Source organism: Zingiber officinale, chromosome 5A (assembly GCF_018446385.1).
Source record: "Zingiber officinale cultivar Zhangliang chromosome 5A, Zo_v1.1, whole genome shotgun sequence".
NCBI classification, from domain to species: Eukaryota; Viridiplantae; Streptophyta; class Magnoliopsida; order Zingiberales; family Zingiberaceae; genus Zingiber; species Zingiber officinale.
This window is the reverse complement of record NC_055994.1, coordinates 72,511,463-72,526,247: the sequence shown is the minus strand read 5'-3', so window position 1 is coordinate 72,526,247 and position 14,785 is coordinate 72,511,463. Positions and strand designations below refer to the sequence as shown.

Below are 14,785 nucleotides of genomic sequence, written 5' to 3'. Positions count from 1 at the left end.
ATTTAAACCCCTCCTCATCTGATCGGATGGTCCAGAACAATCCGGGGCTTGATCAACGGCTGGATGAGGTCAGATCTGGATCAAAACTTTTGGACATTCATCAATGGATGAGATCTGCTCCTCATTAGGACGGATGGACCAGATGCTTGACGGATGGCTCAGATATCTCCAATCTTCAATGGACGGTTCATAATGCTCCAAGGTTTGATCACCTCATTAAGCCCTTGATTTGAGCCCAAATACGGTCTGATTTGATCGGGTCCATGACCCTTTTGATGCCTACAAAATAATAAACAAATATTAGCATCAAATACCATGAAAATATGCTAATTGCCATTAGGTCCAAAATCAAATGCAATTATGAAATGTAATGCAAATATGAGTTAAAGCTATGAATAGACCAATAAAAACATGCATTATGATTCAAAATAATATAGAAAAATCATGGTTATCACTAAACTCTTTGAACCTCCTGATACAAAGTATTATGATTGCACCATATAGATTGATTTGTCAATGTATCCATTGAAAAAAAGCTATCTTAACATCCATCTGATGGAGTTTTATATCGAAGTGTGTCACAAGTGCCATGATCATTATAAAAGAGTTATTCATTGAAACTAGAGAAAATATCCCCTTAAAATCAATCCCATATTTTTTAGTATAGTCTTTAGCTACAAGACATGCTTTATACCTTTCCACATTACCGTTTGAATCTTGTTTGGTTTTAAAAATCCACTTACAACCAATGGATTTCACACCTTTTGGTAATAGTATTTTTATAAAGTCGTACAACTTTTCAGGAGGTAAGGAGCGTACTTATCATGTTGTTCTCATAGTCTGTTGCTTCCTCTTCATTACTATTTTCTTCTAACGCATCTCCCCCTTTATCGATGCTCATTTCAGATGAGTTTTTGATGTTTTCATGGTAATTTGCCATCAGTTCTAACCCAATATATTCTTCTAGCTCGGATTTGGATGAGGACTCATCCCACGTTGCTTTCAGGTTCTTATGCTTGGATTTACTTGGCCCTTTATCCTTTCCTTTGTTTTTCAACTTCGGACAATTATCTTTGACATGTCCTTCTTCTTGGAAATTATAACACTGAACTTTGCTCTTACTCTGAAGGGATTTTGTTGTCTTCTCTTGTCAAAATTGTTAGTTCTTAAAAATTTTGAAAACTTTCTTACCAGAAAAGCTTCTTTATCTTCATTGAGAGAAGCTTCAGAGTCTGGTTCTTCCCTTTTTTGCTTTTAGGGTGATATTCTGACTAGGCTCCTTTCTTAGTCCTACGCATCTACATTTGTGAAGTCTAATGTAGAAAATAAACTTTCTAATGTACTTACCTCTAGATCCTTCGAGATGTAGTAGGAATCGATTATTGACATTCAATCCGGAGTCCTTGGGAAAACATTAAGAGCATACCTTAGGGAGTCTCTATTTGTTATCATTTTTCGACATTTGTGAGTCTGGTGATCATCTCCTTCAATTTGGCGGGTAGTTGAGCGACTGTCTCTCCTTTTAGTTGGAGGTTCGTCAGTTCATTCCGGAGCAGGCCTCGTTTTACGAGCTTGGCTTCGGAGGTACCTTCATGAAACTCTAGGAATTTCTCTAAGAGTTCTTTTGTCGAGTCGTAGATCTCACTCTGATTGACTTCCTAGTGTAGAAGAACTTTTACCAAGTGGTATTTAGCTTTCCCATTTACCACAAAATTATTCTGCTCCTTCTTGTTCCATAAGTGCTCTTCCTTTCCTTCTCCATATTGGTCTCTGGGAACTATAAAATTATATTTAATTATTAAATGAATTTTAAAATTAGTTTTTAAAAATATCTCTATCCATCATTTCTAAAGTGTGAACTCCCTCTTGAACTTTGACGGGTAAATACTTAGTCTGACCATTGTCTCCTTAATTTAGCAATCGATTAGTCCTTTTGAAGTGGTTGTACTTTGATACCAATTGTAGGCCTGAGTTTGGCTGGCTAGAGGAGGTGAATAGCCCTGAAAAATAAGTTAGCCAGATCTCTTACTTTTATTTAACAAGGATAATCAAATTAATTAAATAATTAAACTAATCAACATAAAATAAAGAGGTTCAAAAATTATACTTGATTTACAACTGAGGAGGTTGCTAATCTAAGATAGTTGAAAGTTCACTAAAGATCTCCTTCTTTGAAGGAGGAAAAGCCTTTTATACACTTTAAAAGCACAGGAATAGCTAGGTAATTGAATACTATGATTGTTAATTTATTCCTAGCACCAGGGGGCATTTTATCGACTCCTGGGATGAAGTAGTCATTGATATTCATCACTTGGAGGCACCTCTACTCGAAAGAGGTCCAGGGTGCCTCCAAGTGGATAAAATATTATCCTCACTTCAATGGTCAGCCAACGGCTAATCAATGGCTCTGCAGGAATAGAGGCGCCTCTGCTTGAGGCACCTTCAATCTCGCTTGAGGCACCTTTAATCTCGCTTGATGTGGCTTCACACATTTTCATCCAATGTGCCTCAAACACCATGGTGGCGCCTTCGTGTCTTTTCTAGGCATCTTCAATAGCAGCACCCGAGCCACCTTCACTCATAATGGAGGCATCTCGGGTCTTCAAGATCAACCTCTGAGTTGATCTTCTTTGATCCCACTTGCTTGGTTGATATTTCAGTCGTCCGGAATTGAGCTCACCTGAACTTAATTCCGACCTTCTTCAAGCAAGCTTTCTCCCCGGTTTCTCATCCCTTGAATGTCATGTATGTCATTCTCATCTGTTGATACAGTCTGACCTGGCTGTTGTTTTGATGTTGACACTGATTTAAGTTTGTATCAGATATTAATCAAACTCAGACTGACTACTGATCGAGGTTGATCCGTTGGTGGGAAAGTCCTGGTGAGTGAGGCCAGGCAAGGGAAATCCAGATGGGTCAAGGTTGACCAGACATCTGGTGAAAAGTCCAAGCAGGGAGCTTGGCATGGGAAAAGTCCAAGTATGGAGACTTGGCACGGAGTGGTCAGAGAGGGCTCGGTAGCTCGTTCTCTGGACCGGACGAAGTCGGAGAGGGCTCGGTAGCTCGTTCTCCGGACTAGGTCAGAGAGGGCTCGGTAGCTCGTTCTCAAGACCAATCCTAATATCACATATGGATCGGTGCACCGATCCATGGGATTTGATTGCACGATCGGTGCACCGATCTGGTGAAACTATATCGGTGCGGTGACCGATCGAAACACTCGGCACATCGAGTGTAATCTAATCGATGCGTGGACCGATCGAAACCCCGAGTGCTGCGAGTAATCTGATCGGTCGTAGACCGATCGTGAGATGATGTCGCGGGGAAGTGGATCGGTCCGGTGGACCGATCCATATAAACCCTGATCGGTCTATAGGACCGATCAGGTATATCTGATCGGTCTTGAGACCGATCGGTGACGATCTCGAGTGCGGGAACCGCACCCATTAAGCTCGATCGGTCCGCGGACCGATCGGCCATACTGATCGGTCCTCACGGCCGATCGACATAATCAAGGTGTGGATCGGTCCGTGGCCGATCCACCATATCCGCACTGCTGTCGCCGCCGATTTACGATTCGTTTCGATGCGTCGATCTAACATCCGCTTGTGAGCTTTTGAGTAACAGTTGCGGTACCATGGTGATGCTTGAATTCAAATCAACGACTATCAAAGGAATAAAACAAAATGGTTTTTCCACTGGTTATCGCTGCAAATTGTGCAAAAGAAGCGTCAACGTTCACTGGCTTGTTCAGTTGGCTCACTGGCTGCAATCAGCTTGACTCTTCCTTATTGGTTCGAGCTCAGAGACACCAGTGAAGACCAAGGATGGTATTGGTGTGAGCTCAGATAATCAGATGAGGAAGAAGCGTGATTGGCGACGCCTGGTTCGGCGACAGTGATACACTACTGGTTGACATGATTCGATGCAGTGGTTTGGCTCTGGCTGAAGACAGCAAGAGAGCAGAGAAATAAGAAGGAGGTAGAAGAGAGGTTTAGCAAGAATTCTTTCTTTTGGGAGCAAACTCTCTGTTGACGTTCAAGCAAGGGTGTTCTGTGAAGCTCTTGGCTATGAATCTACTTCGTCTTCACTCTCTGCATTCATTGTGGCTGTAAGTTGATTGTGCATTCATTGTAGCCACAAAATTCTGTAAGTCTAAGTCTTGTGCTTCATTCTAAATCTGTCTTGAGACTTTGTGGGAGGTTTCTCCACCGAGAAGGAGAAATACTTAGCCGGAATCTGTCCGGGGGTTGATCTACCGAAAGATCAAGGATCGTCCACCTTACGGATACGCCGAGGAGTAGGGGCAAGTTATCCCCGAACCTCGTACATCATTGTGTTAGTGGTGGTGTGTTTTCTTCTTTGCATAAGTATTAGTTTTGATTATTTCCGCTGTGCTAACTTATCTCTGTGTAGAAATTTTGTTTTTGTTTTTAAGAGGCTATTCACCCCCCTCTAGCCATCTAAGATCCCAACATCATCCACTAGTGTACTCTTCCGCAGCACCTCATCCCTCGGATGCATCGAGCCCGTCGACTCTCTTCCCATTCCATCATTCTCACTAGCCGCGTCTTCCGCTCGACTTCCTATGTTCCTAGGTCCTGTACATTTAGACACAAGGCATCAAATACAATAGGACATAACTTGACTTAGTTGACATATTAAAACTAACCTAGGGTACTTACATGTACAGAAACCCTCCTTAGGCAGAGGAAGGTTCCATTACATGCATATGCCAGAATAAGAGAATATTTTCTGATGAGTAGTTGCTATCTATGACAAATTGTTGTGATTCTCTGAAGGTTGTCTCCTAGAGGAGATCCAGCCTGCTCTAGGATTGGGCGGATATATACTGGGAGCCTTGCCCGGGAGAAATGAGGAATTGAGTATGGAGATCTGACTAGTTCTGGGGTCAGACGAATATATGTTGAGAGCCTCACCCAAGAGTAGTGAGGAACTGAGCCTGGAGGTTCAACCGACTTTGGGACTGGGTGGATGTATGTTGGAAGACACGCTCAGGAGAAGTGAGGAACTGAGTTTAGAGATCCGATTGGCTCTAAAGCCAAGTGGATATATGCTGGGAGCCTTACCCAGGAGTAATGGGGAACTGATCTTGGAGGTCCGACTGGCTCTAGAACCAGGAGGATGTATGCTAACAGTCGTGCATAGGAGAAGTAAGGAACTGAGTCTAGAGGTCCAACTGACTCTAGGACCGAGCAGATGTATGCTGGGAGTCATGCTTAGGAGAAGTGAGGAACTAAATATGGAGGTTCAACTGGTTATGTAGCCAGGCGAATATATGTTGGGAGCCTTTCCTAGGAGTTGTAGGGAACTAAGCCTGGAGGTCCGACTGGCTCTAGGACTGAGCGGATGTATGCTAGGAGTCGTGCCCAAGAGAAGTGAGGAACTGAGTTTGGAGGTCAGACCAGTTTTGGGATCGGGCGAATGTATGTTGGGAGTCACGCACAAGAGAAGTAAGAAACTGACTCTAGAGGTTCGACTGACTCTGGGGCCAAGCAAACATTTGCTGGGAGCCTTGCCTAGGAGTAGTGGGGAATTGAGTTTGGAGATCCGACCGACTCTGGGATCGGGCAGATGTATGCTAGGAGTCACACTTAGGAGAAGTGAGGAACTGAATTTAGAGGTCCGATCGGTTGAGGTCCGATCGGCTCTCAGACCGAGCGGATGTGTTCTGGGGGTTGCACACAGGAGAAGTGAGAAACTGAGTCCAAATGTCCAATCAACTCTAGGACTAGGCGGATATATGCTAGGAACCTTGCCTAGGAGTAGTGGGGAACTGAACCTGGAGGTCCGACCGGCTCTAGGGCAGGGCGGATATATGCTGGGAGGCTTACCCAGGAGTAGTGGGGAGCTGAGTCTTGTATGTCTGACCAACTCTAAGTCCCCTGGGTTTATGCTAGAAGCCTTACCCATGAGATCACTATCTCATCTTGACTTTGACCACCATATCATCTTAAATGTCGATCCCACATTACCTTTGGGGCCACTCACAATGCACCACATCATTAGTCATGAAGATTTATACTTTTACATCTTAGCAAACATCTCCTAATAGGTATAGGTTTGGGGTGATTGGGTATAAGTCAATATGTCTGAAGGTGTTTGAATATCCTACGAAGGATTCATCACTATTTTTATGAGGCATATACCCTATGACATCTTGTCGGGATTATTACTCATAAGTCTTTGACCAAAACAAACAAGTCAAGAGGATGGTCTTCTTGGACATATAGTTTTGAGAAATTTGAATTCATAAGACAAGGAATTACTACTTGAGCTAGTTGTGACATAGTCAACTTAGTGGGGACTGATAATGTGATAGTTTCACAAGTGCATGGAAGTGTCATCAAGTAATAAAAGATTGAATCCACAAGGACTATGAATCAAGTACTAGTCAAATGGCAAAATAGGTTATCTAGTGAATCAAGGGTGGTGTGTGGTCACAAGAACAAGAGAGAAAGAGAGAGAGAGAGAGAGAGAGAGAGAGAACTGAGCATGAGAAAATTGAGGGAGAGGCAGAGAAGAGCGCCTAGTTAGAGAAGTGAATGAAACGGGAAGTGATTCTAGGACTTTTGTTTCACTCAAATGATCACAAACACCTAATCTATATTTGATTTCCTATCTTCAATGGGTACTTATGTAGGTAGACCATCCTATGATATATGATGTGAACCTTTGGTACTAAAATGGTGTACCAACTCTAATCATTGCCTACTTTTCGAAGGATTGTAACTAGTGATTGAAACCTAGGGGGACTCTATCACTAGATCCCTCAACTTCTAACTAACTATATTTCCTACTACATGACAACAAATTAGGTTCAATCCATTAAGCTCTATGATGACCTAGGGTTCCTCGTGATATACGGGGTTGCACTTTTATATTCGACACTTTGTGTCTCAGTTTTGTATGGGCCAGAGGGTTGGGCTCTCCTTTTGGTTCATCCAGAAACTCTCATTGGATACGAATCTCATGATTTTGGCATCAAGGTTGTGTTAATACTATAGATCCAGACCATAAATACACATTTCATCAAATAAAAAAATATGCAAACTTAGTAGATTAAATGAAAAGATGTTCACATATCAAAAGGGCTACTCCCTACATCCTAGAATCAAGAGAAATTCTCTATTGCAAGGAAATTACAAATCAAAGACACTAAAAAAAGCATTCATACAACTTAAAACAGAGAATAGAGGTAAGAAATGCTTAGAGAGAAGATTCTCGGTGTATTAGGAGTGGTTCCTTGCATCGGAGTTGGATGAATCTTTGGAGTGGATGAAAGTAATGGCTCTAGAATTTCCCCTAGAGGGAGAAAGCCTCTCCCAAGAAGAAGGGTGAAGTTCTTTGGTCCAAGCCTTCTCAAATAAGGATTTGCTTGATCCTTTTATACCTCCCCCCAAGTAGTCCAGATATGTAGGTTTACATGGCTCTACAAAATAGATTTTTTTTTGACTCTTAGACCCAATTTTCTCGGGTTGGACCCTGAATCAATGTTGTGGATCTTGAAATTATTTATATTTTCATAGGTGGTTTGACCAGTAACTCCAACCGAGCTAAAATTTATGACCATTTTACTTTTGGTCTGCAGTGTATGCCAAACTGAACATGACTCATGGTGCCCGACACGAGCACCCATGTTCAACTCGGGAAAACACCCAATTTGGGCATGGGCCATACCCAGCAACATGGGTGCTTGTGGCGAGCTCTGTTGGGAGGTATTTTGGGATTTTTTTTTTCATCCAATTTCTTTTATATGAACCTGTTTGTGTCATGGGGCATTGCCGAAACGTATTCCTCGATTAAATTTCATTTTGATTTTCTTTTGAATCCTTTTTCTTTGTGGGCACTTTATGTGTTTGGCTTGATAATGTGGCTTGATGTTCAATGCTCCATTTTAGCTCCAAATTCAAGTTCTGTCAATGAAAACAAGCAAAGAGTAGTTCTCTATACTAAAAGAGTAAAAGTAACAAAATCCAAAGGAATAGAGTGTGTGAATGCGAATTATGCTCATGAAATACAACAAGATATATAATAAATGATGCTTAAAAACATATATAATCTACACTCATCAGCTTACACATAAATCATATCATGAATCAATTGTGTATGAGATGAGTGAAAGAAATAGAAATACTGATAATTGTAGCTACTGAAAGAATTAGAATATGTTCTAAAATCATCTGTAATTTTTTGATCAATTGGAGATCATGATATACTACTATATGTCACTCATAATTTATTTATAATTAATGGTTAATTATGAATGACTAACACAACCATGAATCTATTGGGTCATACGCACTATGAGTATATTTTAAAGACATAAAAATAAGTAAGAGAATAAGATTAAGTTTGATTGAACTAAGCAAAGGACAAATATGAAAAGTATTTACGGTGTTGGAAGCACTTATGGGCCACACCTCATGCAAGCATGTTGGGCCTACTCATGCTACATGGATTTGAGTTTTTTGTTCACACCTCTTGTGGGCGAGTCGAACCTACATTTATGATATGGGCTTGAACTTGTTCCTCAAGCCTTAATGAAGAGGTATATAAAGACCTCACCATGGAACAAAGGTGTTAAGGGTTTTATTATTTTTTTCCTCTTGGTTTTGTGCCACCACCTCCAAGAGCAGTTGCCTCTTCTTGTGCCACTATTGGCTTCTCTTGTATGCCACCAATTTAACCTTTGTGCTACCGACTCTCTCTCTCTCTCTCTCTCTCTCTCTCTCTCTAATTGTGTTGTCTCTTCTACTTGGCTAGTGCCAAGCGGAGCCGCAACTCATGGCTTGCGAAGTCGTCTTGAAGATATCTCCGCATGGATACTAATATAAGCAAGTCTTATCAGGCTTGTTGGGTGATTTCCTTTTCATCTAAACTTCATCAGAAAGGTGTAAATTTTAAACAACATTTTTTATCTATGTTTATGTCTTGCACATGTATGATCTTGTTTTATGGGATGTACGAAATTTTTTGAAAAAAAATTATTTGCTTCGACTGTGTGTTTTATTGAAAACATATGTTTTGTGCCCCGAAACTCCCAACAGATAGACTTTCTTGTCTCTATATGGAAGACCTCTGTGCCAGCATCCACATCGTTTGCGCCCAGGGTTTCTTAGGACTAGCCTATCTAAAAAAGTCATAGGCCTTGGTCACTTCACCATCCTTCTCAAATCAACTCACCATCCTCTACATAGCATCCAACGACGACCTAACAATCGGAAGGATGAGTGTAGTCAATCTCTGATCCTCTTCTACGAATCTGCGATAGGTGGACATCTAAAGAATATATGCTCCCGTGTCTCCAATACTTATTTACAAAAAGTGCACCGTCGATCTTCCAGATAATCTTGCTTGTCTCTAGTTGGAAGATGCCTTGGTGCTAGCATCCAAAGTGTGACTGCTTGAGTAGGTTGAATGTATGACTTTTATACTATCAGCATCGAGGTTTCTTAGGACCAGCTTGTTTGAAGAAGTCATAGGCTTTGGCCACTCCACCATCCTACTGAAATCGACCCGCCATCCTTTGCGTAGCATCCACTGATGATCTAATAGCCAAAAAGAAGAGATCTTGGATTAGTAGTAGCTTAATAAATTATCATAAGTTATTGAGGTAAGTGGTCATCTAATCAAGTTTAACAACTTTAAACTTAACTGAGTTGTTTTGACTTGGTATTGATATGTTGCAATATTAACTTGATCAGGCAGGACACAATAGGAATTGGTTAGCATAAGCTAGGATAACTAATGTTCTTTGAGAGAAATAGAGAACATTAATGATAAATCCAATTAGCCTAGCTAATTGATTAGTCCTGGGTGACCAATCTAGCTCAGAAATAGAGAACATTAATGATCTTTGCAGTAGAATGTTAAAAAAGAGAAAATTATTTGTGATAAAATTTGTTTGATAAATATTGATGTAAACATTATGCATAGAATCAACCCTATTAGCTTGATCACTCACTCATGAATACTTGGTCTATGAGACCTCCTTGAACCAATCTAATAAAAAAAACAACCCTTATGGGGTAAGTCACTTCTAATACCTTGGTCCATGGTGAACCACTTCATATTAAAAATAATTACAATTATTATAAAAGACCAATTATTTTCTATTGACGTGGAGCCTCAATTAATTGTTGATGTGATAATGGAGAAGCACATAACACTTATCTAATATCTTAAGCTACTACGATAATTGATGATCCAATCAAGTTTGGCAACTTAAAACTGTGTTGTTTTAACTTGGTATCAATATCTTTCAAATAGAATGTATATATTGCAGCTAAAGTGTCAAAATTCATCAATGATTCAGCCTAAGCTAAATTGCATGCCACTGTGTTGCACAACACAACATATAAACAATCCTTTTTACTGCATACATAGTTTAAGAAAACTCTTCATTTTCCATGCACTACACTACCCTAACTTTTGAAAATATATAATGGCCTAGATCTACATTCCTACAAATCATCGTGGTGCAGAAAGACTTCCACCAGACATAATAGTATCCAAGTCAGATCTCTATCCACGAAGGTTATGGGGCAATCCAAGTGAGGTATAAGCAATTTGCTTTTTTTTTTTTCACTTGAATGTTTTTATGTTACTTAATATCATTTTTGTGATACAAGCATACACCGAAAATTTATAATAGAATGAGTACATTATGTAAAGCACTGATGAAGGAGCTCACCAATTGATAAACAAAAGTTTTCTATCTTTGTCACCATTAATTAAAAATTCACATTTTTTGGAAGTTTTCTTGAAAGAAGTTTGGAAAACAATCAACCAAGAGAGGGTATTGTTCTACTTCAACTTGGCTTATATTAAATGTAGAGCTGCCTATCTGAATTTTGATAAATAGTCATCTTTAAATATTTCTTGAAAAAAACCAGTACTTTTTTTCTCAGTTTCTTAACACTGGTTGAAATTCAGGATTTGCAGATCCAACAGAAGTTCCTTGTGACTTTCACAGTTGGATATGACCAAAAAAAAAATATTGATGCGGCTATTAAAAAGGTAAGTGAAGCAACAAAGCTGACAATTGGTTAGTTTCTAATTGTCGCTTTATTTAGGTTATATATATTATTCTGGGGTAGACAGAAACAGCTCACAATTAACAAACCTAGAGTAGAATGATGGCTTTTCATTATAGTTTTCCTTGTTGTGATTGTCTGTAATTGCTCAAAACATTGATGAACATTGCTGCACTTATGTTGTTCGATCCATATTCCTTTCCCAAATATCCATTGTTTTAAGTTAATTTGACATTTGATTTCTTGGTTCTTAAGATACTGAAAATATTCAGTGAAGGTGGAAAATGGTTGGCCAAAATAGACTTGGAAACTATTGGTTTCATATGATCCTTGATTTCAGAATACCATGATAATGTTTGACATTAGAGGTATACCTGGTACCAAAAGAAAAGAGTTCTCCTTGGGTTATTCAGATGAACTATTGCTTGTGATTATTTTGAGGTATTTCTAGGAGCAACTTGATTTGAAATAAGAAGCTTTATGGCTAGGGCAGCCAAGTTAAGCCGAGTAAAATTTTATAATGTTCAAACTTGTTTGATAAGGTAATCGAGCTAAACTCAGCCTAAAATGAACGAAGCCGTTGAAATGATTATTAATGCTTTGCTTGGTTTTTTTTTAATGAGCTTGAGGTTGATTCGTTTAGATGTTATTAAACTTTCAATTCAAGCTTGTTTAATTGTTTGAAACTTTTATATTTAAACTTGTTTGGTTGGTTTTTGTGTTTGATAATACAAACTTGTTTGTTTATTTTAAAATTTTCTTTATTTATTTAGCATGTTGATAAGAGTTTTATTGATAAATTTTATTTACGAATATTATTTACAAACTTTATTCACAAACATTAATAAGCCGAATACTAAGCTTATTCGTTTAGTATAACGATTTGTTCAAACTTGTTCATTTAATTGATCTTGTATGTATTGAACCAACACATAAGCAAACTTTTACTAAGCCGAACACCAAACTTGTTCCCGTCCTATTTACAACAGGTTTGCATTTTTTGTTTTATAAAACATATGTGAGTATGCAACTGATGCGTATCTACATACTTTGTATTTGATTCCGAGAATCATGATGTTGCAGTTCTCCGAGAATTTTACAATCATGTTGTTCCATTATGACGGTCGGACAAGCGAGTGGGATGAATTTGAGTGGTCAAAGAAGGCAATTCATGTCAGTGGAAGAAAACAAACTAAATGGCAAGTTACACATCCAAACTCATCAAGAGTTCAAATCATGGTTGGTAACAAACTTCTTGCGCGCTTCTTATTCTCTTGATTCATTCAAGGTGGTTTGCGAAGCGCTTTCTACACCCTGATATCGTGGCCCCATATGACTACATATTCATTTGGGACGAAGATCTTGGAGTCGAGCATTTTAATGCCGAAGAGTAAGTAGTTGGCTTTGCTTAAAGTACCCATGCTAATTTCAACACACCCCACCAAATGAATTTGGTAACTATTTCAGATACATTAAGTTGGTAAAGAAACACGGCCTAGAAATTTCACAGCCTGGCTTGGAGGCAAACGAACATTTAACATGGAAAATGACACAGAGGAGAAGGAACAAAGAAGTCCACAAGTGAGCTTCACACCAACAAATTCTCAAACTTTTGTAACATACTGATTAATTTGTTGGCCATCGATCGATTCTCATCTGTCAGGGAAAGTGAGGAGAAAAGTGGATGGTGTCCTGACCCTCATCTTCCTCCATGTGCTGCGTATGGACCCTGCCCTTTTAATGGTCTTCAACACTCATTTTCATGCATGCCACGTATTGCTTAATTATATTACTTGATGTCCCGTGCACAGGTTTATTGAGATAATGGCGCCTGTTTTTTCCCGAGAGGCCTGGCGTTGCGCATGGCACATGATTCAGGTACCTCCCTGCCCAGCTGCCCTGCCTTCTCTTAATGCTCCAGCCACAATCCTTGTGCATGCCTTAATTACACTAACCTTATGCATCTGCAGAATGATCTGGTTCATGGATGGGGTCTTGATTTTGCACTTCGAAGATGCGTGGAGGTAGTACATCTTCCGATCGACACTTGTACTGCTTTTTGTTGCTTTAGCTAGCTGACCGTCTCATTGATCTTGTATCTAGTTTGCTCATGAACGTATCGGCATAGTTGATGCACAATGGATTGTTCATCAAGGTGTTCCTACACTTGGAAATCAGGTAGTTTTTCTTTGGGTTTACGTGCATCGCTACGCCTTCTGCTCAATGGTGAAACAAATTCTCTCTTAATGTGTGCAAGGGCTTGGCACAGAATGGAAAATCGCCACGGAAAGCGGTGCGATTAGAGCGTGTTCTCTTCCTTATGAATCTTGTGAATTTCAGATGAGATGATATGTTTTTTTTGGCATTGTTGAATAGGTGGAAGATCGGTGCAGAGAGGAATGGAGAATGTTCCAAGATCGAATGGCAAGTGCAGAGAAGGCATATTTCGAAACCCATGCAAAGCCGTAGCTATTCAGTGTTGATTATTATCTTTAATTAGTTTAGATTTAATTATAAGTTGTGCATATATAAGTACAAACCGAATTCATTAATGTGATTTAACTTAGGTTTTTTAGGTTTCAATGTTGGAATTGTTGGATGTAGATTTTGTATGTATAGAACCTATAATTCCGCATCTAGTAGTATATATGGACTGATAATAGATGTCCACTATATATAGGGTTGGTTCCAAGGATTTAGAGCATCATTTTGCCACAACTTATGATTCCCATTAGATAGTTTTTTGATGTTGTCAACCCTAAACTCTTTGGAAAACATTCCTTTTGCTTCCGCTCTGCTTCTTCTTCTTCCCTCAAGGTTTATTTCTAGACGACGCAAAACACAAGAATGTCTCTTCAATCAGATTTCTTTGTCTTTGGTTATTCTTTATGTTGTTGCGCCATGATTAATTATTGAAACTAGATTCAATCTCATATCACTACAACAAAAACATTAAAAGACAACGGTTAAAAACTGTTATCTTAGGCCCTTTAAAACCGTTGTAATTGACAGTGTTGTTAAAAGTGGGGGGGAGGGGCTACGAAAACGATTTTAAACCATTGTCTTTGAGTGAAAAGACAACAGTTTTGCAACGGTTTTAAACCGTTGTCTTTAAATGAAAAGACAACTGTTTAAAATCGTTGTTATTTAGAACATTTTTAATAACGTAACACTGCCAGTTACAATCATTTTAGGGGTTACGACAATTATTTTTAACCGTTGTCTTTAAGGGTGATAGACAATAATAACGGTTTTAAACTGTGGTCTTTTAAATTATTATCTTTTAATACCAATATATCAGATTTCAATTTAAATATATAATAAAGAATCATAATAAAAAAAGAATATTCCCCACATCAATATCATTCAAAATGTTAGTTATATAAGAATTACAATCACAAAAGAAGAAACATACCTCATGTTCAAATAAAATTTATCCCAATACAAATAAACAAATAAACTCTATTTACAACTAATGAACTGATTCCATCCGGAAGCTGAGTCGGATGAAGGCGAACATCGATGTACTGGAAGCTGACGAAAAGTCGCCGAGACATCGGATCTACCTGGCACCCTCTGGAAAGGCCCGCACGGGTGGCTGACGTAGGGAGACGACCAGGGTGATGACAATACGGCTCTGCGCACATTCAAACGAGCACCCGAGTCGTTAGAGACCAGAAACCAGGGAAAAAGTCCCCGGATCAGGCCCTTCGACGCTCAAGTCA

At 39.3% G+C, this 14,785-nt stretch overlaps 1 protein-coding gene across 6 annotated transcripts in view; it reads left to right on the top strand.

Annotated features, from left to right (window-relative positions):
- The window catches only part of LOC121980583, a 91,261-nt gene extending 77,410 nt beyond the window's left edge, over nt 1–13,851 (top strand). For 5 of the 6 annotated variants that reach the window (XM_042532684.1, XM_042532686.1, XM_042532685.1 and 2 more), the window contains 11 exons: nt 10,478–10,582; nt 10,960–11,043; nt 12,144–12,259; nt 12,349–12,450; nt 12,528–12,641; nt 12,724–12,780; nt 12,872–12,938; nt 13,031–13,084; nt 13,164–13,238; nt 13,318–13,353; nt 13,437–13,851. In XM_042532684.1, the coding sequence (XP_042388618.1) occupies nt 10,478–10,582; nt 10,960–11,043; nt 12,144–12,259; nt 12,349–12,450; nt 12,528–12,641; nt 12,724–12,780; nt 12,872–12,938; nt 13,031–13,084; nt 13,164–13,238; nt 13,318–13,353; nt 13,437–13,529 (903 nt within the window). In that variant the 3' untranslated portion in view covers nt 13,530–13,851. The remainder of the gene's footprint in view (nt 1–10,477; nt 10,583–10,959; nt 11,044–12,143; nt 12,260–12,348; nt 12,451–12,527; nt 12,642–12,723; nt 12,781–12,871; nt 12,939–13,030; nt 13,085–13,163; nt 13,239–13,317; nt 13,354–13,436) is intronic. The other variant, XM_042532687.1, reaches the window with a different exon arrangement.
- The last annotated feature ends 934 nt before the right edge of the window (nt 13,852–14,785 follow it).